General features: G+C 55.1%; 1 protein-coding gene across 1 annotated transcript in view; it reads left to right on the top strand.

The window, feature by feature from the left end:
- The window catches only part of WDR11 (WD repeat domain 11), a 35843-nt gene extending 19195 nt beyond the window's left edge, over positions 1 to 16648 (top strand). Inside the window, exons 13-29 of the mRNA XM_084904422.1 lie at positions 442 to 517; positions 1727 to 1835; positions 2945 to 3069; positions 3605 to 3752; positions 4850 to 4956; positions 5272 to 5386; positions 5704 to 5875; positions 8212 to 8320; positions 9059 to 9121; positions 10114 to 10179; positions 11035 to 11212; positions 11784 to 11879; positions 12324 to 12489; positions 12950 to 13047; positions 13386 to 13531; positions 13995 to 14075; positions 15825 to 16648. Coding sequence (XP_084760548.1) covers positions 442 to 517; positions 1727 to 1835; positions 2945 to 3069; positions 3605 to 3752; positions 4850 to 4956; positions 5272 to 5386; positions 5704 to 5875; positions 8212 to 8320; positions 9059 to 9121; positions 10114 to 10179; positions 11035 to 11212; positions 11784 to 11879; positions 12324 to 12489; positions 12950 to 13047; positions 13386 to 13531; positions 13995 to 14075; positions 15825 to 15981 — 2012 coding nt within the window. The 3' untranslated portion in view covers positions 15982 to 16648. The remainder of the gene's footprint in view (positions 1 to 441; positions 518 to 1726; positions 1836 to 2944; positions 3070 to 3604; positions 3753 to 4849; positions 4957 to 5271; positions 5387 to 5703; positions 5876 to 8211; positions 8321 to 9058; positions 9122 to 10113; positions 10180 to 11034; positions 11213 to 11783; positions 11880 to 12323; positions 12490 to 12949; positions 13048 to 13385; positions 13532 to 13994; positions 14076 to 15824) is intronic.
- Positions 16649 to 19297: the final 2649 nt, after the last annotated feature.

The raw sequence follows: 19297 nt of genomic DNA, 5'->3' as shown, positions 1-19297 counted from the left end.
ATAGGAACAGGTCAGAGTATTGCAGTTGGGTATTTTGCACCTGGAATAAGAATCTTTTCCCCATGCGTTAGTGTTTGTCAGCATGGGAATGTTTATATTCCTTTGAATGTACAGTGACAGTGCTCTCCTGTAATGCTTTCAAACTTTAGAAATTGGCATTTCTAAATTTATAAAATTAAATTATTGAAAGAAACCACAGAAGAAATATAAGAAACTATAACAAGTGAAGATATCTTTTTATAAAATAGGATTTGAATATAAGTAATATATTATTGGTCTTTAACTTGTAATGCTTTTGAGAATATGGCTTGAATTTGACTATTAGATGCAGAAGCAGAGGGGAGAAGAGGGTTGCAGGGGTCAGAGTACATGATATAGCTCCTAGTTTCCCAAGTTCTATGGGCCGTTTTCTCACCTTGTCTTCAATATTTGCAATCATAGGCAGGAGCATTGCTTTCCGAGGAGAACGAGGCAATGATGAATCGCCCATCGAAATGATTAAAGTATCTCATTTGAAGTAAGTATCAGCCTAAACACATCTATGGTATTATTGCAGTAGAATCTCTGTCCTCTTTAAGGGTGAGAATGTGCTAAAGTCCATAGGGGAGCTCTTCCTAATAGCAAATGGTGACATGCAGCCATATCAAAGGAAATAATTTAGTCACAAAATTAATATGCTGTCTCTTTTTAAAAATATTTTTTTTATTTCAGAGAGGAAGGGAGAGAGAGAGAAACATCAATGATGAGAGAGAATCATTGATTAGCTGCCTCCTGCATGCCCTCTGGAGATCGAGCCTGCAACCCAGGCATGTGCCCTTAGATTGGAATTGAACCCGGGTCCCTTCAGCCTTCAGGCTCAGGCTCTATCCATTGAGCCAAACCAGCTAAGACAAGTTGCTGTCTCCATTTCTCCACTTCTACAGAGATGAGAGGACTTGTGTGGATCATAGTTCATTAGGTTGGTAAAAACAGCAGCCCCGTTTTGTTCTGCTGCAAATTGACATAAATCCTGCCAGCCACTAAGAAAAGGCAGTTCATTAGATGATGAAATTCTCTCTTTTTTTGAAGTTACCATATGAAGATTTTATTTTCATATAATAAAACAAAATATGACACTCTAGAACTGATCACTTGACCCCTTCTCTTCTTATCTCCTCCCAGTTCAAAATGCTTGCATCTCTTAATAGCCAGTATTCTCTTAGATCTGATGTTAGGCTCAATGCATTCAAGCCTCAGCACAATCTTCTTTGTAGTTTTGGCCTTTTTTCAGGAAAAAGGCTCAGTCTGCCCACCACAGCCACTTTGCTTCCCGTCATAACGCCGCTTTCCCTGGCACTCAGAGGATCCTGCCCTTCTTGTGCTGTGTTACTGTGTGGGATTGGTGCTTGTCACACTTCTCACAGAAAGTTCTGCCGGTTTTAGGAACGTTCACCATGTTTGCGAGCGCTATCAGCAATGGAAGGAAGACGACTTGAAATGCTCTTGTACTTCCACCTGATTGTGGTTTATTAAGTGAAAGAACTTACTTTATTTGTAATGTATACTCATTTTACCTCCAGGACACTTCTGAGTTTTTTGCTCCAAGGGGGAATATACGGCAGGATTATCTACACTAATAAAAGAGAAAGATTCAAATGGACCGTACATTTGTGATTTACTGAACTTTTTACCATGTATGTGAACATTTTGCAAAAAGGCACTTATTTAGTAATTTTGTTTGTTTTAGGCAGTATTTGGCAGTTGTATTCAAAGATAAACCACTCGAATTATGGGATGTTAGGACTTGTACCATTCTTCGAGAAATGTCCAAGAACTTTCCTGGGATAACCGCTTTGGTGAGTTGTACTTAACGAAACGGTTTATTTAGGGATGGGAGTGTGTGGCGAATAGTTGTCTTAGCTTGAGTTGAAATTGTTATCGCCATGTGTTTTCTTGTAAAAATGTGTGTCCAAAGAAGATGATCTGAATAAATGAAGACAGCTCTTATTCTTGGATGTGTTAAGCTAACGCTACATTAGTGCAATTCCAATTCAAATTTTATTCAGAAGTTTGAGGAGCAGGATGGATAGCACAGTGCTACTTATGTAAGTTACAAATGCATACAAAATGACTACATGCTAATCCTACATAATAAAAGCCTAATATGCTAAGTGTTTGGTTGTCTGGTTGGCCATTCAACCAATCAAAGTGTAATATGCTTATAACTAGGGGCCCAGTGCAGCAAAGAATATTCAGTAACCACCAGAGGCTCGCCCCAATCTGGCACCCCCGCTCACCTGCTCCACCATCCTGCTGTGGCCAATGCCCGCCATGTTCCGGGCCTGTGCCCTCTCCAAATCCGGGACCCCTCGGGGGATGTCAGAGAGCCGGTTTTGGTCCGATCCTGCAGGCCAGGATGAGGGACCCCACTGGTGCATGAATTCGCAGCGGGCCTCTAGTTTATACGTACGAGACGATAGTAGACTAAATGCATTAAAGCAGGAGGCGTGTAAAAGGAGCAATAAATAGAGAGGTTGGAAGTGGACCTGCGGGTGATAACACTGAGCAGAGAACACTGTCAGCTCTCCCTGGCACCAAGGCTGTGGGAGGGGTGGGAGTGTGCCTGGGAGATACACCGTTGAGTTTATTATTTCCAGTTCATAAAAAGGGAGTATCAAAGGGTTAGACTTTTTAGAAGTTCGCCATTAAATTCTTCTACCTTAAGCTCTAATTGAAGACAAGAGGTAGCAAGGGGTAGAGGTAGATTATGAAAATCGTCTGCCTTAAGCTGTAATGCAAATGCATTCCTTCGGCCTTTCTGTAAATAATGAGTCTCTGGGACAACTGTAACTCCTGGGCAGCAATAGTAAGTGACGCTCATAGTTATAATTAATAATCAGTGACGGCACCGCAGGAGCCCGCTGCTCTGGGCGGACGCTGAGCAGTGCCGTGTCTCCCTTCACAGGAGTGGTCCCCGTCTCACAACCTCAAGAGCCTGAGGAAGAAGCAGCTGGCCACCCGGGAGGCCATGGCTCGCCAGACCGTGGTCTCCGACGCCGAGCTGAGCATCGCCGAGTCGTCCGTGATCAGGTGGGTGCCCTTGCCCGCCTGCCACCTGTGGTGCCCGGGTCACGGGGGAGAGTCACGTCGCTGCCGCGCCGCTGAGCGCAGTCAGTGCTTCGTCATGTCCATCGTGACGTGATCCTTCTGTCCCACACCGTCCACCCTGACAGTAAAACGAGCGGAGCCTTGAACATACAGAGGTCATGCTGTCATTGATGTGCAAAGAAAACTTTCAGCGTTCTACACGTAGTATTGTCCTCACCCATCCCCACCAGTTTTCCAATAAAACCACCCCAGGGAAGGATGGCCCTGGAAAGCCCCGCCTGCAGAGAGCGCTCTGGGGCAGAGCATTGAGGAGGGGCCTCCTGTGTGATGGAGCTGCTCCTCCACGCGGGGCGGTCCTCCCGGGAGGACTGCCGGGGAGGGGCTTGTGTTTTCCTGTTATTAGCTTCCGCTTTTTTAAAATGGTTTTGGACACCCCTTCCCCATTAATTTTGGATGAGTTAATTAGTCAAGGTGTCGCTCTAAAGAGATGAGTATTTTTATCTCGTTTTGCCCAAAGCTTGCTGCAGGAGGCGGAGAGTAAGTCTGAGCTCAGTCAGAACATCTCGGCCCGGGAGCACTTCGTGTTCACAGACAGCGACGGGCAGGTCTACCACTTCACCGTGGAGGGCAGCTCCGTGAAGGACAGCGCTCGGATCCCCCCCGACGTGAGTCCCGCCGAGCACGGCTGCTGAGTGCTGGTCAGAGGGTGTGGTTCATACCCGGTGAAGCCACACCTACGCTGGAAAACTATTTCAGAAAAATGAAATGTAAATAAGTTCAGTGTCTAAGGAGACGGTATCATCGATGGACTTGTTCACACTGCCGTATCATTAATTACAGCTGTGGCCCAGTTCTTCCAGGTGCTGCTTCCCTAGAGAACTGAATGTGTGGGTTTTATTGTATATTGCTCTATAGAAGCAAACACAAGATGCTTTTTAATAAGAAGTAACTGAGCAATAATGTTATTTAATAGCGAATGTGTGTGGACCTTTGACTGTGGTAGACATTATTCTGAGGCCTTGACCTGCATACTTTTATTAATAATTTTATTAATGGGAACTCCTAAGTTTCATGACTTGCCCTACTTTATTGATGGTAAAACCCAAGACAGACAGATGAAGCGAACATGCAGCAGTCACGTGGTCAAGCTGGGTTCGAGGCCAGGCTCCTCGGCTCCCATCCCACAGCCTGGGGGACTGTGCTGCCGCGGCAGGTCCTCCCACCGCGAGGGCCCAGGCGTGCCGGTCTGACCTCCTGCCTCTCACGTGCCTGCTTTGCACGGCTCTCTGTGGGTCCCAGGGTGCAGGCCTGTGCGGGGTGCAGTCTCTTCACCTCCACTTTCCCGGAGCCACAGGCTGGATCCTCTGCCTCAGGAGAAAAATTGCTGCCGATGGTTGTGAAACCGCTTTGGCTTCCCCTGGAGATGGTTTCTCTTGTGCAGCGAGAGAAGCTGGAGCCCAGGGCTCTCTGGTCAGGGTTCCCTTTCCTTCTCTTTCCTTTTCTTTCCTTTCAGATAGTTCTTTCTCAAGGACACACCTTCTCCATAAAGCAGGTTCAGATAACTTAATATCCATCAAGTTGAAATCTGGTTTTTCACCGTTGAAAGTGATACACTAGTGATTTGATTGCATGCATAATAAAGCTGACCATTTATAATTAAGTATTAAAATACTAGCTTGTCACGGTTATTAAGTAAAGACATTGTTCTGTCGGGACAGCGTGTGGGTAGGGTTTATGTGTACTTGTTGCCGTTCTCTCCTAGGGAAGCATGGGCAGCATTACTTGCATCGCTTGGAAAGGGGATATGCTAGTCCTTGGAGATATGGACGGGAATTTAAATTTTTGGGACTTGAAAGGCAGAGTATCCAGGTATGAGCTAAGAATGCACTCTTATCTGGTTTAAAAAGTGACCTCTTGAGCTGAGTCTCCTGTCACTGAACTGGGGAGGAAGGCCCTGGGCTGAGCCCGCCTCTGGATCCTTCAGCCCTGCAGACGGTCCACACCGAGGTGCGGGGACATTATCCCAGCTGCTGGGAAGGGGCAGACCCTCTGTCAGCTCGCCCCGGCCCGGGAAGGGAAGTGGCTCTCCCATCACAGACCTTGTCCGAAGCAGAAATGGGAAGGGACGTGGATATAGCTCCCAATCCCTCTCTCTCACACTGTGCTCTGTCTGTGTGTTCTCAGAGGGGTCCCGACCCACCGCAGCTGGGTGAGGAAGATCCGTTTTGCCCCGGGGAAAGGGAACCAGAAGTTGGTCGCCATGTACAACGACGGAGCTGAGGTGTGGGACACCAAGGAGGTAGGCCTGGCGCGGGCGCCGCGGAGGGACAGGGCGCCGTGGAGGGAGAGGGCGCCGTGGAGGGTGCGGGCACTTCGGAGGGGGAACCTGTGTGTGGGCCGTCAGCCTGAGAGCAGCTTCCTCCGCTGAGTTTCCTTCCAGCGTTTCTGCTCCAGAGGGGACAGCTCAGCGACGGTAGATGTTAGCACCGCCTTGGGGCCTTCAAAGTGCAGCTGCATGTGGGAGGCAGGCAGATGCCCGAGTCCTCGGCTTTGCCCTGGCCCCGGGCCTCTGTGTGACGATGACCAGACGGTGAGCATCCCCTGCTCTTCTTGAAGGTGCAGATGGTGAGCAGCCTGCGGAGCGGCAGGAACGTGACCTTCCGGGTGTTGGACGTGGACTGGTGCACGTCGGACAAAGTGATCCTGGCGTCGGACGACGGGTGCCTCCGAGTGCTGGAGATGTCCATGAAGCCCGCGGGCGTCCGGGTGGACGAGCAGGAGCTCACTGGTAGGCACTCTGACAGGAGCTTTGTTCTGTGCGGGTGCTCCCTGTGGGGGGTGCTCCCTGTGGGGGGCGCTTCTGCTCCCTCAGCCCTTGCGTCCGAGGTCTGATTGAAGGGGTGGGGAGCTGGGGTGCTGCTACGCAGAGACGCTGGACTCTGTAATCGCAGGTGTCAGTCACTCCCCAGCTCGTTCCCCACGTGCCTTCTCTGACCCTTTTCGGGCTTTTTCAAAGATGAGAGAAGTTTGCGTTCACAGGAAGGGCTGACTCGGAATGTCGGGGTCTCACCAGAGGGCACAGCTCTGGTGGCTGCTGCCTCCCAGGGACGAGCGTCGTGTCCCGGCAGCCCTCGGTTGTTGGGAAATCGCTCTGGGAAGCGTTCAGAGAGTTAATGAATTCTGATGCCTATCTTACGACCCATTAAAAATGAAAACATCATGTGAGATCAAAAGCAAAGTGGGAGGTCTGTCCTATAGCCTCGGAGACGAGAGACAGGACAAGCCAGTGCAGGCGGGCCCTGCCGAGGCCCCGGGTTTCTGGAAAGAAGACAGCTCTTGGGGACAGGAGGGTCGCAGAGGACTGCTGAGTGTGAACTGCGTTTTAGGTGATTTCATCGGATCAATGGTAACACTGTCGGTTGTGGAAAAATGTAGAATGAGAAATACTCTTGACCACTTTCCAACTTAGAAATTGAAAAGTCCACATAAAATATTTTATCTGTGACTTAATTTATACTTAACTACATAGAACGAAGTGTTCTACAGCCGTGTGTCCAATAGAAACACAGCGGACCACATAAATTTAAATTTCCCGGACCACATAAAAAAGAAACAGATGAAGTTGATTTTAATAAGAATTGTATTTAAGCCAGTATATACAAAGTTATATCGTTTTAACATAAAATCATTATTAAAAATTACTAATGAGATAGTTTACATTTTCAGGACTTAGTCTTCAAATCCCAGTGTATTTTCACGTAGAGCGTACCTCAGTTCAGAAGCAGGTTCTCCATTGAAACGCGTGTTAGTCATATTTAGATTTTATAAAACTCACCGCTCAGAGCGTAGTGCTGTAGTCAGACTCTTCCCAGTGTTCTTAGATGACTGGTTGGGTGTCATATTTTAAGTGTAAATTAATTAAAATTAAGTGAGAGAAGAGTTCACCTGCTTCCCTGTGTGACCGCGTTCCCAGGTTTCAGGAGCCGAGGCCGAGGCCGAGGCTGGGACTGGACAGCACACGTGGCTGCGTGTCTCACGGAGGCAGCCCGGGTGAGGGTTCCTGTTGCTGCTGTGTGCAGCTGTCCACGGATCCGGGCAAGGGCTCTGCGGGATACGGGAGTGGGCGTGCGGCCCTGCAGGGAGTCAGAGTCCAGATGTCGGGTTGGAATTCTGGATCTCCTGTTAGTTTGCACAGGAACTTGTTGAAAACAGGCAGATTGTCGGTGTGTCCTAAGTAAGCCAACCACTGCGTGTCGGGATTCTAGGGCCCAGAGCCCGGGAAGATGGGGCTTTTGTTCACGGGCCCCTTCTCAGTGAGGCCTGAACACATACTGGGCCCGGGTAGCCTGGCCCTGCAGCCAGCAGCTCAGGGCGAGGGCCACGCTGGTTTAATGGTCTCAGGAAAGCAGCCATCGAATAGGAAGATGGCACGGGTGAGTGTTTGCTAGGATGGTCAAGTAATGACCTGTATGGCACCTGCTGGATTGCCGCACTGGGTCTTGCAGTCAGATGGGGTAATTATCCTGTACCACGCAGGACACCGGGTCTTTGAAAGAAAAATTTTAGTTTGAGGAAGAATCTCTCCACTTGTGTGTCTAAGTGGTGATGATGTCAGCCACACTGTCTCACCTGCCACCATACTCTGTAAACTGTCTATAGCTGAAGCTTCATCCTATCTAATAAAAGCCTAATATGCTAGGTATCCAGTCGTCCATTCAACCAATCAAAGCATAATATGCTAATGATATGCTAAAGTCACTCAACTGCTATGACGTGCACTGACCACCAGGGGCAGAGCTCCAACCAGTAGGTTAGCTTGCTGCTGAGGTCCAGCAGATTGGAACTGAGCAAGATGGGCCGGACACACCCTGGAGCTCTGCCTCGGTCCCTTCTTGGCTGGCCAACCTCCCTCGTCCCTCCCCAGCCTTGATCGTGCACCAGTGGGGTCCCTCAGCCTGGCCTGTGCCCTCTCGCAATCTGGAATCCCTTGGGGGATGTCGGAGAGCCGGTTTCAGCCTGATCCCGCAGGCCAGGCCCAGGGACACAAATTTGCACACCAGGCCTCTAGTAGTAGTAGCATAGCAATTGTGTTTTTGTAAACCCACTTTTTGTTTGTGTGTCCAGAGCCCGTGTGGTGCCCATATCTCCTTGTCCCAAGAGCCTCCCTCGCCTTGAAGGCTTTCTTGCTGCACCAGCCGTGGAGCGGACAGCACTCGTTGGATATTTCTCAAGTGTGAGTGTCTGCACTTCTGTTTTCCCTTGTCATCTCCTTGGGGGTGTAGGACGTCCATGAAAGTTAGCTGGGTGCCCGTGCTGCCCTTGGCAGCCCTGTGGCTCCTCACAGTCTGAACGACAGCATGAGGGTGGAGACGGCCGGTGGAGGCCAAGAGGGTTTGGGGCCAGACTTAAATCTTTAAGAGCATCAGGCATGGGCCCCCTCAGGCATCTTGTTTCATACATTTCAGTACCTGCCTCATTGTACAAAAGTATCCACAGGAAGGATTGTTGGCAGTTGTACGTAAACCCACAAGTGTTCCTGCACTTGTGTCATGCGGGGTGCAAGACAGGCTTTCTCTCCAGGGGAAGGGACACCTGACCCACCAAGGGGCCCTCTCTCAGGGAGTGTCTGCCTGGGAAGGGGCGCCCTCTGGTGGAGCGGAGGGCACACACTCCACTCGTCATCGCCGAACCCGGTGGGTTTGGCGCCCACCAGTAAGTCTTCTGGTTTCTTGAAAGTCAGGGGGGCTCTCTTTGCCGTGTCCTCGGTTCGATGCAATGAGGCAGAAGCCAGCACCAAAGATGATGGGGGGAGGGAGAGTCCCTGAGAACAGTGCTGCTGTTTTGGTCTGCAGCCAGCTTTTAACCAAGGACTACAAACAGGTTATTTCTCTAATTAACCTGTTTTATGGTGAACAAATGAATGGTTGTACCTGAAGAAATAATGAACTCACTCAAAATCTCTTCTGTGCAGTGATTATCCAGAAAATGAAGAAATAAAGAGCCTTCTTCAAGAGCAGTTGAACTCGTTGTCCAAGTAAGCACTCCAGCCATGTTTATTAGAAGATGAGAAGGAAACACTCCGTCCATCAGGCTGTTTAAAGTGAGGACAGGTGCAGCGCAGGAAACACGTGTGCCGGGAGACACGTGTCCCCGGGCCTGGTGGGTGGGAAGGGACGCTGACCTGTCTCGGCACATTCCTGGGGCCTGGGCCCTGGTCTCCTGTCGGGGCAGGAGCAGAGCTGGGGGCGAGCGGCCCCGGCTCAGGCTGCATCCACCACAAACCCACGAGCTCCTGCGAACACGTGCCCAGGCGGTCTGTGTGCCCACTTCTTGCTCCTACAGCGGCCTTGTCCAGGCCCGGGCACAGTCTGGCGAGGAGGTCAGTGCTCCATAGCCAGGAGCAGGTAGATTAGGTAGGAATGATGCTGCAAAGGAAGTGGAAGCATACAGGTAACACCTAACCCATTTATGCAATCCAGAGTCTGTTACACTTAATTAGAACAGTGCACCATAACAGAATGCTTTATTGAGGTCAAATGCCAAATAATTACCTTATTGTTTTCTCTAGTCAAAGGTTAACATTTGTGTTTAAATGGAAAAGGATAGGTTTAAAGAATATCTCTCTTTTATGAATACATATTTGGCTATCTTAGAAATACCAGTTTATAAAGACACTAGCCCTTCTTCCTTAAATATGTTACATCAGATATTTCAGAAGCAAATGCTGGATGTGCTTCTCAGGGGCACGCTGCTGCTGGTGACCAGCGGGTCGTCTGTGGGCAGCTGTTCCCTTTTTCAAAACTGTGTCTCAGGGTCGCAAGAAGGTCAGACACGGTCAGAGCCTCAGCGCTGAGTCTGACGGACCCTCTCCAGGCCACACGCTCTGGGCTCCAGAAGCGTCTTTAGTGCCAGGGATGTGTTCTGAACACAGCCTTGAGTGGAATTTCTATCTCTAGAGCCTGTTGATTCATCCCCTTGCTTTGTTGTCTAATTAAATGTTTTTTCTTGCCTTTGATTCGTCTGCAGTGACATAAAGAAACTCTTGCTCGATCCAGAATTCACTCTTCTGCAAAGATGCCTGCTGGTGTCCAGGTAACATTTTCTGAAGAACTCTGTGGCTGAGTGTTGTCCTGGCATCAAGGGGTGGCGTTGATTCCCATCAGGGCACGGGACTGGGCTGTGGGCTTAACCCCCAGGGGGCTTGCAGGAGACGGCCCAGGGATGTTTCTCTGTCATCAATGTTTCTATCTCCCTCTCCCTTCCTCTCTAAGGTTAATCTTTAAAAAGCCATATATATAAAAGAAAGGAGTTCTGTATAAGAGACAGAATTGGTTAACTCATTTCTTTTATGGATTTTTAGTTAAGACCAAACTCTCTTAGATTAGAAAAATATAGTGCAGTTTATTCTTTAATATAACAGTTTTTAAAGTAGTAACACAAATAGAAAAAACATTACATTTAAACGTGAGATCGAGGCCTTTTCTATTGAAAGACTCCCTCCTCAGACAGCTTTTTACAGTGTCGGCTATAAAGGGCGTGCACTTCAGTGTACTGATGAGTTATATTAGACTCCATCACCGGTACTCTCACCGTACCGTGGAGTTGTCACCTGTGAGAAAGACACTTCCCTCCACTCCCGGGAGGACAGATTGGCGTCCCCAGACCTCGTTCGTAGGCAGTTAACCAGGGAGCCTCCTCCGTGTGGTGCTGTGGCTCCGAGGAAAGGGCGCTTTGGCAAACGGCATATGGCCCAGGCTCCTGGCCGGCACTGCTCTGGGCACAGACGGAGAGGCCTGGGGCTGAGGGGCCCGCTGCGGCCAGGCCCGTATGGTTTGAGCCGGGCACCCCCTCCCCCGGGTCACGTGGCAGCACTGAGCCCGGCGTTCGGCGCTCAGAGCCCGTCCAGCGTCTGTGGGGGTTCATTTGACACTTGGCTTTGCCTCGCAGGCTCTACGGCGACGAGTCGGAGCTGCACTTCTGGACCGTGGCCGCCCACTACCTGCACAGCTGGTCCCAGGAGAAGGCGGCCAGCACCCCCGCTGCCCAGGACGCTGCCCCCCAGGACAGAGCGAGCAACCCGCTGGACATCTGCTACGACGTGCTCTGTGAGAACGCCTACTTCCAGGTGCCGTGTGCAGCAGGAGACCCTGAGCTTGTCCCCGGGCACTGCCGTGTTTCTGAGCCTCCTCACCTTGGGGCGCTGGAGCTAAGTGACAGCCCGCAAAGCGGAATGAGCCCAGGCCCACGCTTGTATAAAAAAGGCCGGACCCAGGACCTGGAACGATGGATGGCTCTAGGTTTTTTAATACCATTGATATTTTGTTAGCAGTCTTTTATTTTTTTCTTTGCCTAAAATTTTTTAACTTGTTTATTCTCTCTCTCTTATTATTTCCTATAAATAACAAATATTTCTTTCTCTTGGTTTGAATGTGCTTTTTATATACGAAAGGACAGCTTCCTGACCTTTAACCTGTGGTATACTCAGCACCCACTGGGCTTCCCGTCCTCCGCAGTTGCTGTCTGAGCGGCAGCCTGTGCGGACGGCAGGCTCACCCGCTCCTGTCCCAGTCCTTCCGTAAAGTGGGTTAATGACTCAGAAGTCAGTGACGTCAGTAAAAATAAAGTTACTAAGTATAGTAATATTTAAATAACTCAAGTCTTCTAATCCAGATCCAATTCTCCTTTTCCCTCTCTAGAAATTTCAGCTGGAGAGGGTTAATCTGCAGGAGGTGAAACGGTCAACTTACGATCACACGCGCAAGTGCACGGACCAGCTTCTGCTCTTGGGACAAGTACGTCAGCTTTTATAGCTTTTCGTGCTCATGGAGCTGCTGGTTGATTAGTGCTTCAGAGCATTGCCCCCCCCCCCCCCACACACACACACACACAACATAGCATTTCTCTGAAAGTATAATATAAATGTGGGCTTTCTCTCAAAGTAAGACCAGCAAATCTTCTAAGAAAATGAAACTGTGGTGACCCAGCTTGTGATTTGGGCCTCCTGGTGCTGGTGAGGCCTCGGTGTGTTGTGTCGTGGCCTGAGCCGACGGGCACTCCTGTAGACCAGGCGGGTCACGCTGCCCGGAGGAGCGGGAACACGCTCAGTGTTTGTCTCGTAAACTGAGCGTCAGGAGTTCTTAAAGGAACGTCCTCTTGCAGCTGTGAGCGTCAGTGTCCAGGGGATGAGCCTGAGGCGGGAGGGGGGAGAGTCATTGGAGGAACCGTGTCCCTGCCAGACAGACAGGGCCGTGCAGCTGCTGCTGGAGACGAGTGCGGACAACCAGCACTACTACTGCGACGCGCTGAAGGCCTGCCTGGTCACCACCGTCACCTCCTCCGGGCCCTCCCAGAGCACCATCAAGCTGGTGGCCACCAACATGATCGCCAGCGGCAAGCTGGCAGGTAAGCGAGCTGGGGCCTGCTCACCAGGGCCCTGGGAAGCCGGGCCGCTCCCAGCAGAGGAGGAGGTCAGTGGGGGCGTTTCTGCCTTTTTGTGGGTGCTGGAGAAGCAGGGGGTTATTACTGGCTCTTCAGGAGGTGGCTCTGATTTAGTTGCCTGGACCAGAGCACTTTCTAGGAGTGAAAGGGGCACTGGACATAAATGCCAAGACAGTGGGCACCAGTCGGGCACTCTGGGCAGATCAGCTGCCTGCTGAAAGCCAGAGCGGGAGCTGTGCCGGACCGGCTGATTCACTTGCGGGCTGGATTGTGCTTCCGGCTGGTCACTGGAGTGGCAGCGTCGTGGAGCTGGAGCCAGGGGTCTCCAGCAGGTGAAATGACGGGACCAGGTGGAGTCAGGCGTGTTCTGGCTGGCGGCGGCTGACAGAGGGCATGGGCTCACTGGACTGCCTGGGTCTTGCAGAGGGTGTGCAGCTGCTCTGCCTGATTGACAAGGCCGCGGATGCCTGCCGCTACCTGCAGACCTACGGGGAGTGGAGCCGGGCCGCGTGGCTCGCAAAGGTAGGGGCTCCTGTGGGTGCCCTGAGCACTTGGGTAGAAACTTTAATCTTGAACCTTATACTCGAGGTTTAGAAGCAGTTTGGCTGCAGAGATGCTTTGCAAATACTTTCTTAAAACATCCTCCTGCTCTTCTGAGCACAGACTGCATGGCTTCTTGTTGGAAGATGCAGTTCCCACTGTAGCCGGAGTGCCAGCCGGAGTGCCCTGCAGGCTGCCTCGTCCCCTCGCTGTGGTCAGCAGCGGCGCCAGGGCATTGCCAGTGCAGCCACGCCCAGCCGTGGTCTCGGGAGCGGTGTGGCGATCGGTCCTGTGTCTGTCCTCACGCGGCGTCTCTCCAGGTCCGCCTGAGCTCGGAGGAGTGCGCCGATGTTCTGAAGCGGTGGGTGGACCACCTGTGCTCTCCCCAGGTCAACCAGAAGTCCAAGGCCCTCCTGGTCCTCCTCTCCCTGGGCTGCTTCTCCAGCGTCGCTGAGATGCTGCACAGGTACCTGCGGGGCTGCTCCGGGCTGGGCCGGGCCGCTCTGTTCCTGCCTGCATCCTGGTCAGATGTACGGTGCCTCTCGAGGAAGACGGGAAGTCTCTAGAGACGGGGCACAGTCAGCTTTCAGTCGAGCCCCTGAGGGGAAGGCCCGGGAGCGGTGGGAGGGTCGCCTGAGAGTCTGAGGAGCATCGCCCGGACTCATAAGGGTTTCACGTGTTTAAAAGGACGGAGGTCGGGAGGTGAGTACAGAGAGAGGATGTGTTACACCTGGGCAGCGGCTCTGAAGTTTTCTGTCCCGGCTCCTCACTGGTTCCGTGTTAGTACAAGGGGCTCGGGGGAGAGCTGAGCGGGCCTCCTCCTCGGAAGCCGGGCTTAGAAAGGCGCTGGTGAGAGGGCTCAGTGCCTGGGTTCCTTGGACATTCTCCCCGAGGACAGTGACCCCTGACCTGTGTGTTCTGTCGAGCAGCATGAGGTACTTCGACCGCGCCGCCCTGTTTGTGGAGGCGTGTCTGCAGCACGGGGCCCTGGAGGGCGGCCAGGACACGCATATCCTTTCCGAGGCGATGCTGAGGAGGGAGCGATGGGCTGGCGCCAATGCTGAGGAGGGGGCGATGGGCGGGCGCCAATGCTGAGGAGGGGGCGATGGGCGGGCGCCAATGCTGAGGAGGGAGCGATGGGCTGGCGCCAATGCTGAGGAGGGGGCGATGGGCGGGCGCCAATGCTGAGGAGGGGGCGATGGGCGGGCGCCAATGCTGAGGAGGGGGCGATGGGCGGGCGGTGATGCTGAGGAGGGGGCGATGGGCGGGTGCTGATGAGGAGGGGGCGATGGGCGGGCGCCGATGCTGAGGAGGGGGCGATGGGCGGGCGGTGATGCTGAGGAGGGGGCGATGGGCGGGCGGCGATGCTGAGGAGGGGGCGATGGGCGGGCGGCGATGCTGAGGAGGGGGCGATGGGCGGGTGCTGATGCTGAGGAGGGGGCGATGGGCGGGCACCAATGCTGAGGAGGGGGCGATGGGCGGGCGCCGATGCTGAGGAGGGGGCGATGGGTGGGCGCCAATGCTGAGGAGGGGGCGATGGGCGGGCGCCAATGCTGAGGAGGGGGCGATGGGCGGGTGCTGATGAGGAGGGGGCGATGGGCGGGTGCTGATGAGGAGGGGGCGATGGGCGGGTGCTGATGAGGAGGGGGCGATGGGCGGGCGGTGATGAGGAGGGGGCGATGGGCGGGTGCTGATGAGGAGGGGGCGATGGGCGGGCGGCGATGCTGTGGAGGGGGCGATGGGCGGGTGGCTCAGAGCCCCTTGGGAGCGCTGCCTGGGCAGGGGCTGTAGTTCCTCCAGAAAGATCCCGTTCTGATCCCGAGCCCGGAGGGGGTGGGGGGAGGGGGAGGGGGAGGGTGGGGCCTTGCTGCTGCAGCTCGGAGGAGGACGTCTGTCAGGACGGGGTCTCGGGCTCTGTAATGCGGTTTGAGCTTAGAGAAGGTGAAGGGTCCTTTAGGGAAGGCAAGGCGCCTGCTGCTTTAATGTGGTCCATTCCAGACCTCCACCCTCGCCCTGCATGTTCCTCTGGAAACATTTCCAGGAGTAAACGTGGGGGGCTGGGGGGAGAGGAGGGGCGGACACTGTGACCCGCGGGCAGACGTCTTGGCCATGGGCCACGCGGGGCCCTGTCCCCCAGCAGGGAACAGGCCGCCTCTCCTCAGAGAGAACGGGCGTGAGGTGCCGGCTCCCCTCCTTCCGGGTGCGGCCCTGCCTGTGGTCGCTGCCCTTTTCCACCGGGACGTGGTCTCCCGACACCGTCTGTGCGTCTTGTTACCGGCTCCCTCAGCCCTGCAGCTGCTGGTTCAGGGGAGCCATTGCGACAGCAGCCCAGCCGAGTGGGGCCCTCAGCCCAAGCCCAGAGAGCAGGCTCCTGTGCAGTCAGGCCTGGACTGGCCTCTCCCCGGCCCTCTCTGCCCCCGACGCCAGCCTCTCGGACAGGCAGGCAGCTCCTGCTTTTCCGGGGGGCGCTGAGCTGGGTCGTGGGACCTGGGAGGACATTAGCGGATCTTCTGGGACAGCGGTCGCCAGCCAGCGTGGACGCTGGTGGTGCGTGAAGTCCGGAAGGCTGGAGACCGCTGTCCTGGGAGAAGATGGGCCCCGCTGGTGCTGTGCGGTGACGTCACAGACAGAACGGCCTTCGCCATGCCAGGAGTGGCCTCAGGCCCTGCGCCTGCGGGTGGAGCTGGTCCTCCCCACCGGGAGCTGGGGGGGTGGGGGGAGCAGGCCTGCCGCCTTCAGCTCCTTGACTGCAGCTCACAGAGACTCGTCTCCGCCGTGTACGCAGACTACGCCCGGAGCTTGAAGAGCCTCGGTTTTAAACAGGGAGCAGTTCTTTTCGCTTCAAAAGCTGGAGCCGCCGGCAGAGATTTACTGAACGAGCTGGAATCCCCCAAACAGGAACCGGCTGAAGAGTGACAGGGTAGCAGGCGCTGGGAAACCTGACCTCGCCAGCCAGGTGAGGCGGGCGTCGGTCGGGCCGTGGTCACGGTCACGGTCACAGTCACGGTCACAGCCCAGACTGGCGGACGCGTCGCTCCAGGTCCTCGAGCTCCCACCAGCTCCAGCCCCTGCCCAGCTCAGAGGAGAGGAGCGAGTGCGCCATTTTATACTTTTGGAGAGAGAGCTTTAAGAGTCCCTAGAAAGACTTTTAATTTTTTTAAATTTAAAATTCAAGCAACTGAATTACTTTCCTCATCAGTTACGTTTAAAGATGTTTAGAGAACCTGGGGTGAGTTTGTAAGACCTGTTCCCAGATGGGTGCTGGCCTGTGTGTGCGGCTGTTGAAGGCACAGACGACAGAGCGGAGCAGTGCTGAGGCCGAGCGCCCTGCGTCCTCACCGGGAGCGCACGGGCTCCTGTCCGGGGCTGCATCGCGGGAGTTCACCCTGAGCGCGCAGTTCCACACGGTCTGTGGCATGTGAACGTTAACTGCTGTGATGCATTACTGAAGCCTCCTGTTTGAAATCTGTGCTTTAATTTTGTCTGTGTTCTTAACATGCGATGTGACTATTGCAAATTATTGCTGAGAATTTCATGTCCATAACGCACAGAAGTGAGGAATAAACAGGAAGTCTGGCCAGGCCTGAGGTGGGCGCTGTGCCGGCTCCTCAGGAGTCCGGCCGGCCGCACCCGAACCCGGAGAGCCCAGGCTGTGGTCCAAGGGGGCGGCTCGGAGCAGGACCGAGCGCCTGGACCCTGAGCCTCTGTCTGTGTGGCTTCCAGAGGTGAGGAGGAGGTGTACGCCCACTGCAGACAGGATTCCAGGTGGAACCCTCCCTCTGCCTGTCTCCTCCGGTGAGGAGCTGGAGCCACCGAGGGCCGCCCTGCGTGACTGTCCAGCACTGAATGTCCCCCTCGGGCTCCGTGACTAGTGACCCTCGCTGATTCACTTCATGTGCAACTGAGGTCTACCGTCTGGCCCCCCCTGGCCCCCCCCCCCCCCGACCCACAACCAGGGCAGAACCAGCCACGAACGGCTGCTTGGTCTGCAGGGCACATGCCGGGCTCAGGGAACGGTTGCCAAGTGGGTGGTGAGGAGCGAGCTTAGGTCAGCACTGTCGGGAAGATCCAGCCTCCGCGCCTGCGTGGACTGTCTCGCCCGAGTCCGGGTCCGAGACCAGGGAGGCTCTGTCTCCCGGAGCGGCGCCACGTCGCCCAGGACAGACTTCCCACGCCCGGAGTGTGTTCTCCGCAGAAGCTCCGGCCGGCCCGCTCTGCGCCTGGAGCAGCCGTTCTGCAGCACGGACCTGCCCGCGGGGAAGGAAAGCAGGGCTCCGTCCACTCCTGCATTTCCCCTCGCGCCCAGCTGTTCTATCGAGCTGTGCAGGACGGTCCGAGTCCAGCTGCTTCTCCGACTCCACCTAGAGCAGGGATCCCTGGGCCCGAACCGCAGGCCGAGCCCCACCTATCTTCCCACCTCCAGGGCCACGTGGGGCCGAGAGGCGGCCTGTCAGCCAGTTCCCAGGATAGGCGGATGCTGCCCACTCCCGCGTCTTCCTTGTAGGCTCGTTATCCAGAGACTTGCTGTGTGGCCTGGAGGAAACCTGCCCATTCTGAGCCTCAGGTTCCCGTGGTTAAGAAACCCTTCCAGAGTGCTTCTGCCTCGCTGCTCTCTGCCCGCACCGCGCTCCAGCCTGCACCCGGCAGCAGGGGGCAGCAGAGACGGGGACATGAGGTCGTGGCCTCGCTGCAGCCCTGAAACTCCCGTTGGGGAACTGCCCTTTGTCTGTCTGGCAGCTAAGGGGCGAGAGGATCCATGCCCATATTCCACGTGGCCTTACAGCTCTGCTCGCGGCTGCCGAGGCTGTGGCCCAGGATGGGGATGCCCAGGCCTGTCAGGAGCTCCTGTCCTGGGAGGGGACCTCACCAGCAGACCTGGGACCCGCTTCCTCCCAGGGTTTGGGTCCGGAGGAGGCCCGGGGCCATGGGTTGGGAGGGGCATGAGCATTCTGGGTTGGTCCCTCCATGTGCAGCTGGGAAAGGAGGTTCCCCATAAATGTCTGACCCCAGGGCCCCCAACATCTCTTCAGAGACATCTGTGCCTCTGCCGCTGTCTCCCCAGTCCTGGGAGGTGTGCAGAGGCCCAGGGTCTGCGTGCCAGGGACCTGGGCCTGGGGGCCTCGGTGCCCGGAGACGGCAGAGCCGGGACGGCCACCTCGGGCCTGGCTGGGGGCTGCGGGTGGGTGGGAGGTCTCAAAACTCCAAGGCTGGAAGGACAGCAGCACCCAGGACTGAGCCGGCTGCCTGGAGGGGGCCTGTGGATAGATGCAGCTGGAAGCGGCTGGCTGCCTGGGCAGGCCATGGAGCCTCAGGACCAGTGGCAGCAGCCAGGGGGCAGGGGGAGCTATTCAGATGCAGCTCTCTGGCCCCCTCCTGAATCAGTCTGTGTTTTAACAAGGCCCCAAAGAACCTACTCCCACAAAGCAAAAGAACTAGGGAGCCTGTTTGTATCCAGTGGACAGACATTGGAGGAGCACGCCTCCCGCCTGCACCTCAGCTTCCTGTCCCTCCCTCCCCTGGCACCTTCCTGCCCTCGGGCCTTCCCCCAAAGCTGCCCCTCAGGCCCTCTGCACCATCCCCTCCATGCTTGCCAGGCCTCCACCCGGGCGCACACAGCTCGTCTGCATGTAGTTTGCTCTGCTGTGTCCCTCGGCACCCCCTCCAGGCCAGGTCACGCCTTGCCGTGTCCCAGAAGAGGCCAGTGCATGTTTGTCGGATGGCAGTGAGGCCCTGTCTCATGGACATGGCCGGACGTGCTGGAGAAAGGACATTTGACATGAGGGAAGGTGTAGGCGGCCAGAGCCCTAAGCCAGGAGGCCCAGCGTGGCGCTGCCCGCCTCTCAAGGACGCTCACCTGTGGGCGGCAGAGAGGGAGCGATGGGGGCGTCCCTGGTGGGGGGTTCGGGGCCCAGCTTCCGGGGCTGGGTCTGTGCAGGTAGGAGGCCCGCCCGGCTCGGCTGTGCCAGCCCGAGGCCCTCGGCTCCAGGAACCCTCCCAGAACCTGCTTGCAGGGACTTGCTCTCTGGCACGCCGGGAGCTTTGTGCTGGCTGCCTCGGGAGGAGATTAAGCTTCTTTTTAAAAGACGGGAAAACCTAGCAAAGGCCTAAGGAGCTGACTCCGGGAGGCGGCCTGGTGACTGATGGGCACCGAGTTCTTCTGGTTAATCTTCTTGTCAACAGCGTGTTCCTGCCGGTGCCAGCTCTGACGTCACCGCAGCCCGCCTCGCTGGTT

The sequence above is a fragment of the Pipistrellus hanaki genome (assembly GCF_964339955.1).
Source record: "Pipistrellus hanaki genome assembly, chromosome: 14".
NCBI classification, from domain to species: domain Eukaryota; kingdom Metazoa; phylum Chordata; class Mammalia; order Chiroptera; family Vespertilionidae; genus Pipistrellus; species Pipistrellus hanaki.
Note: the sequence above shows the minus strand (reverse complement) of the source record. Positions and strands in the feature narration are given on the sequence as shown.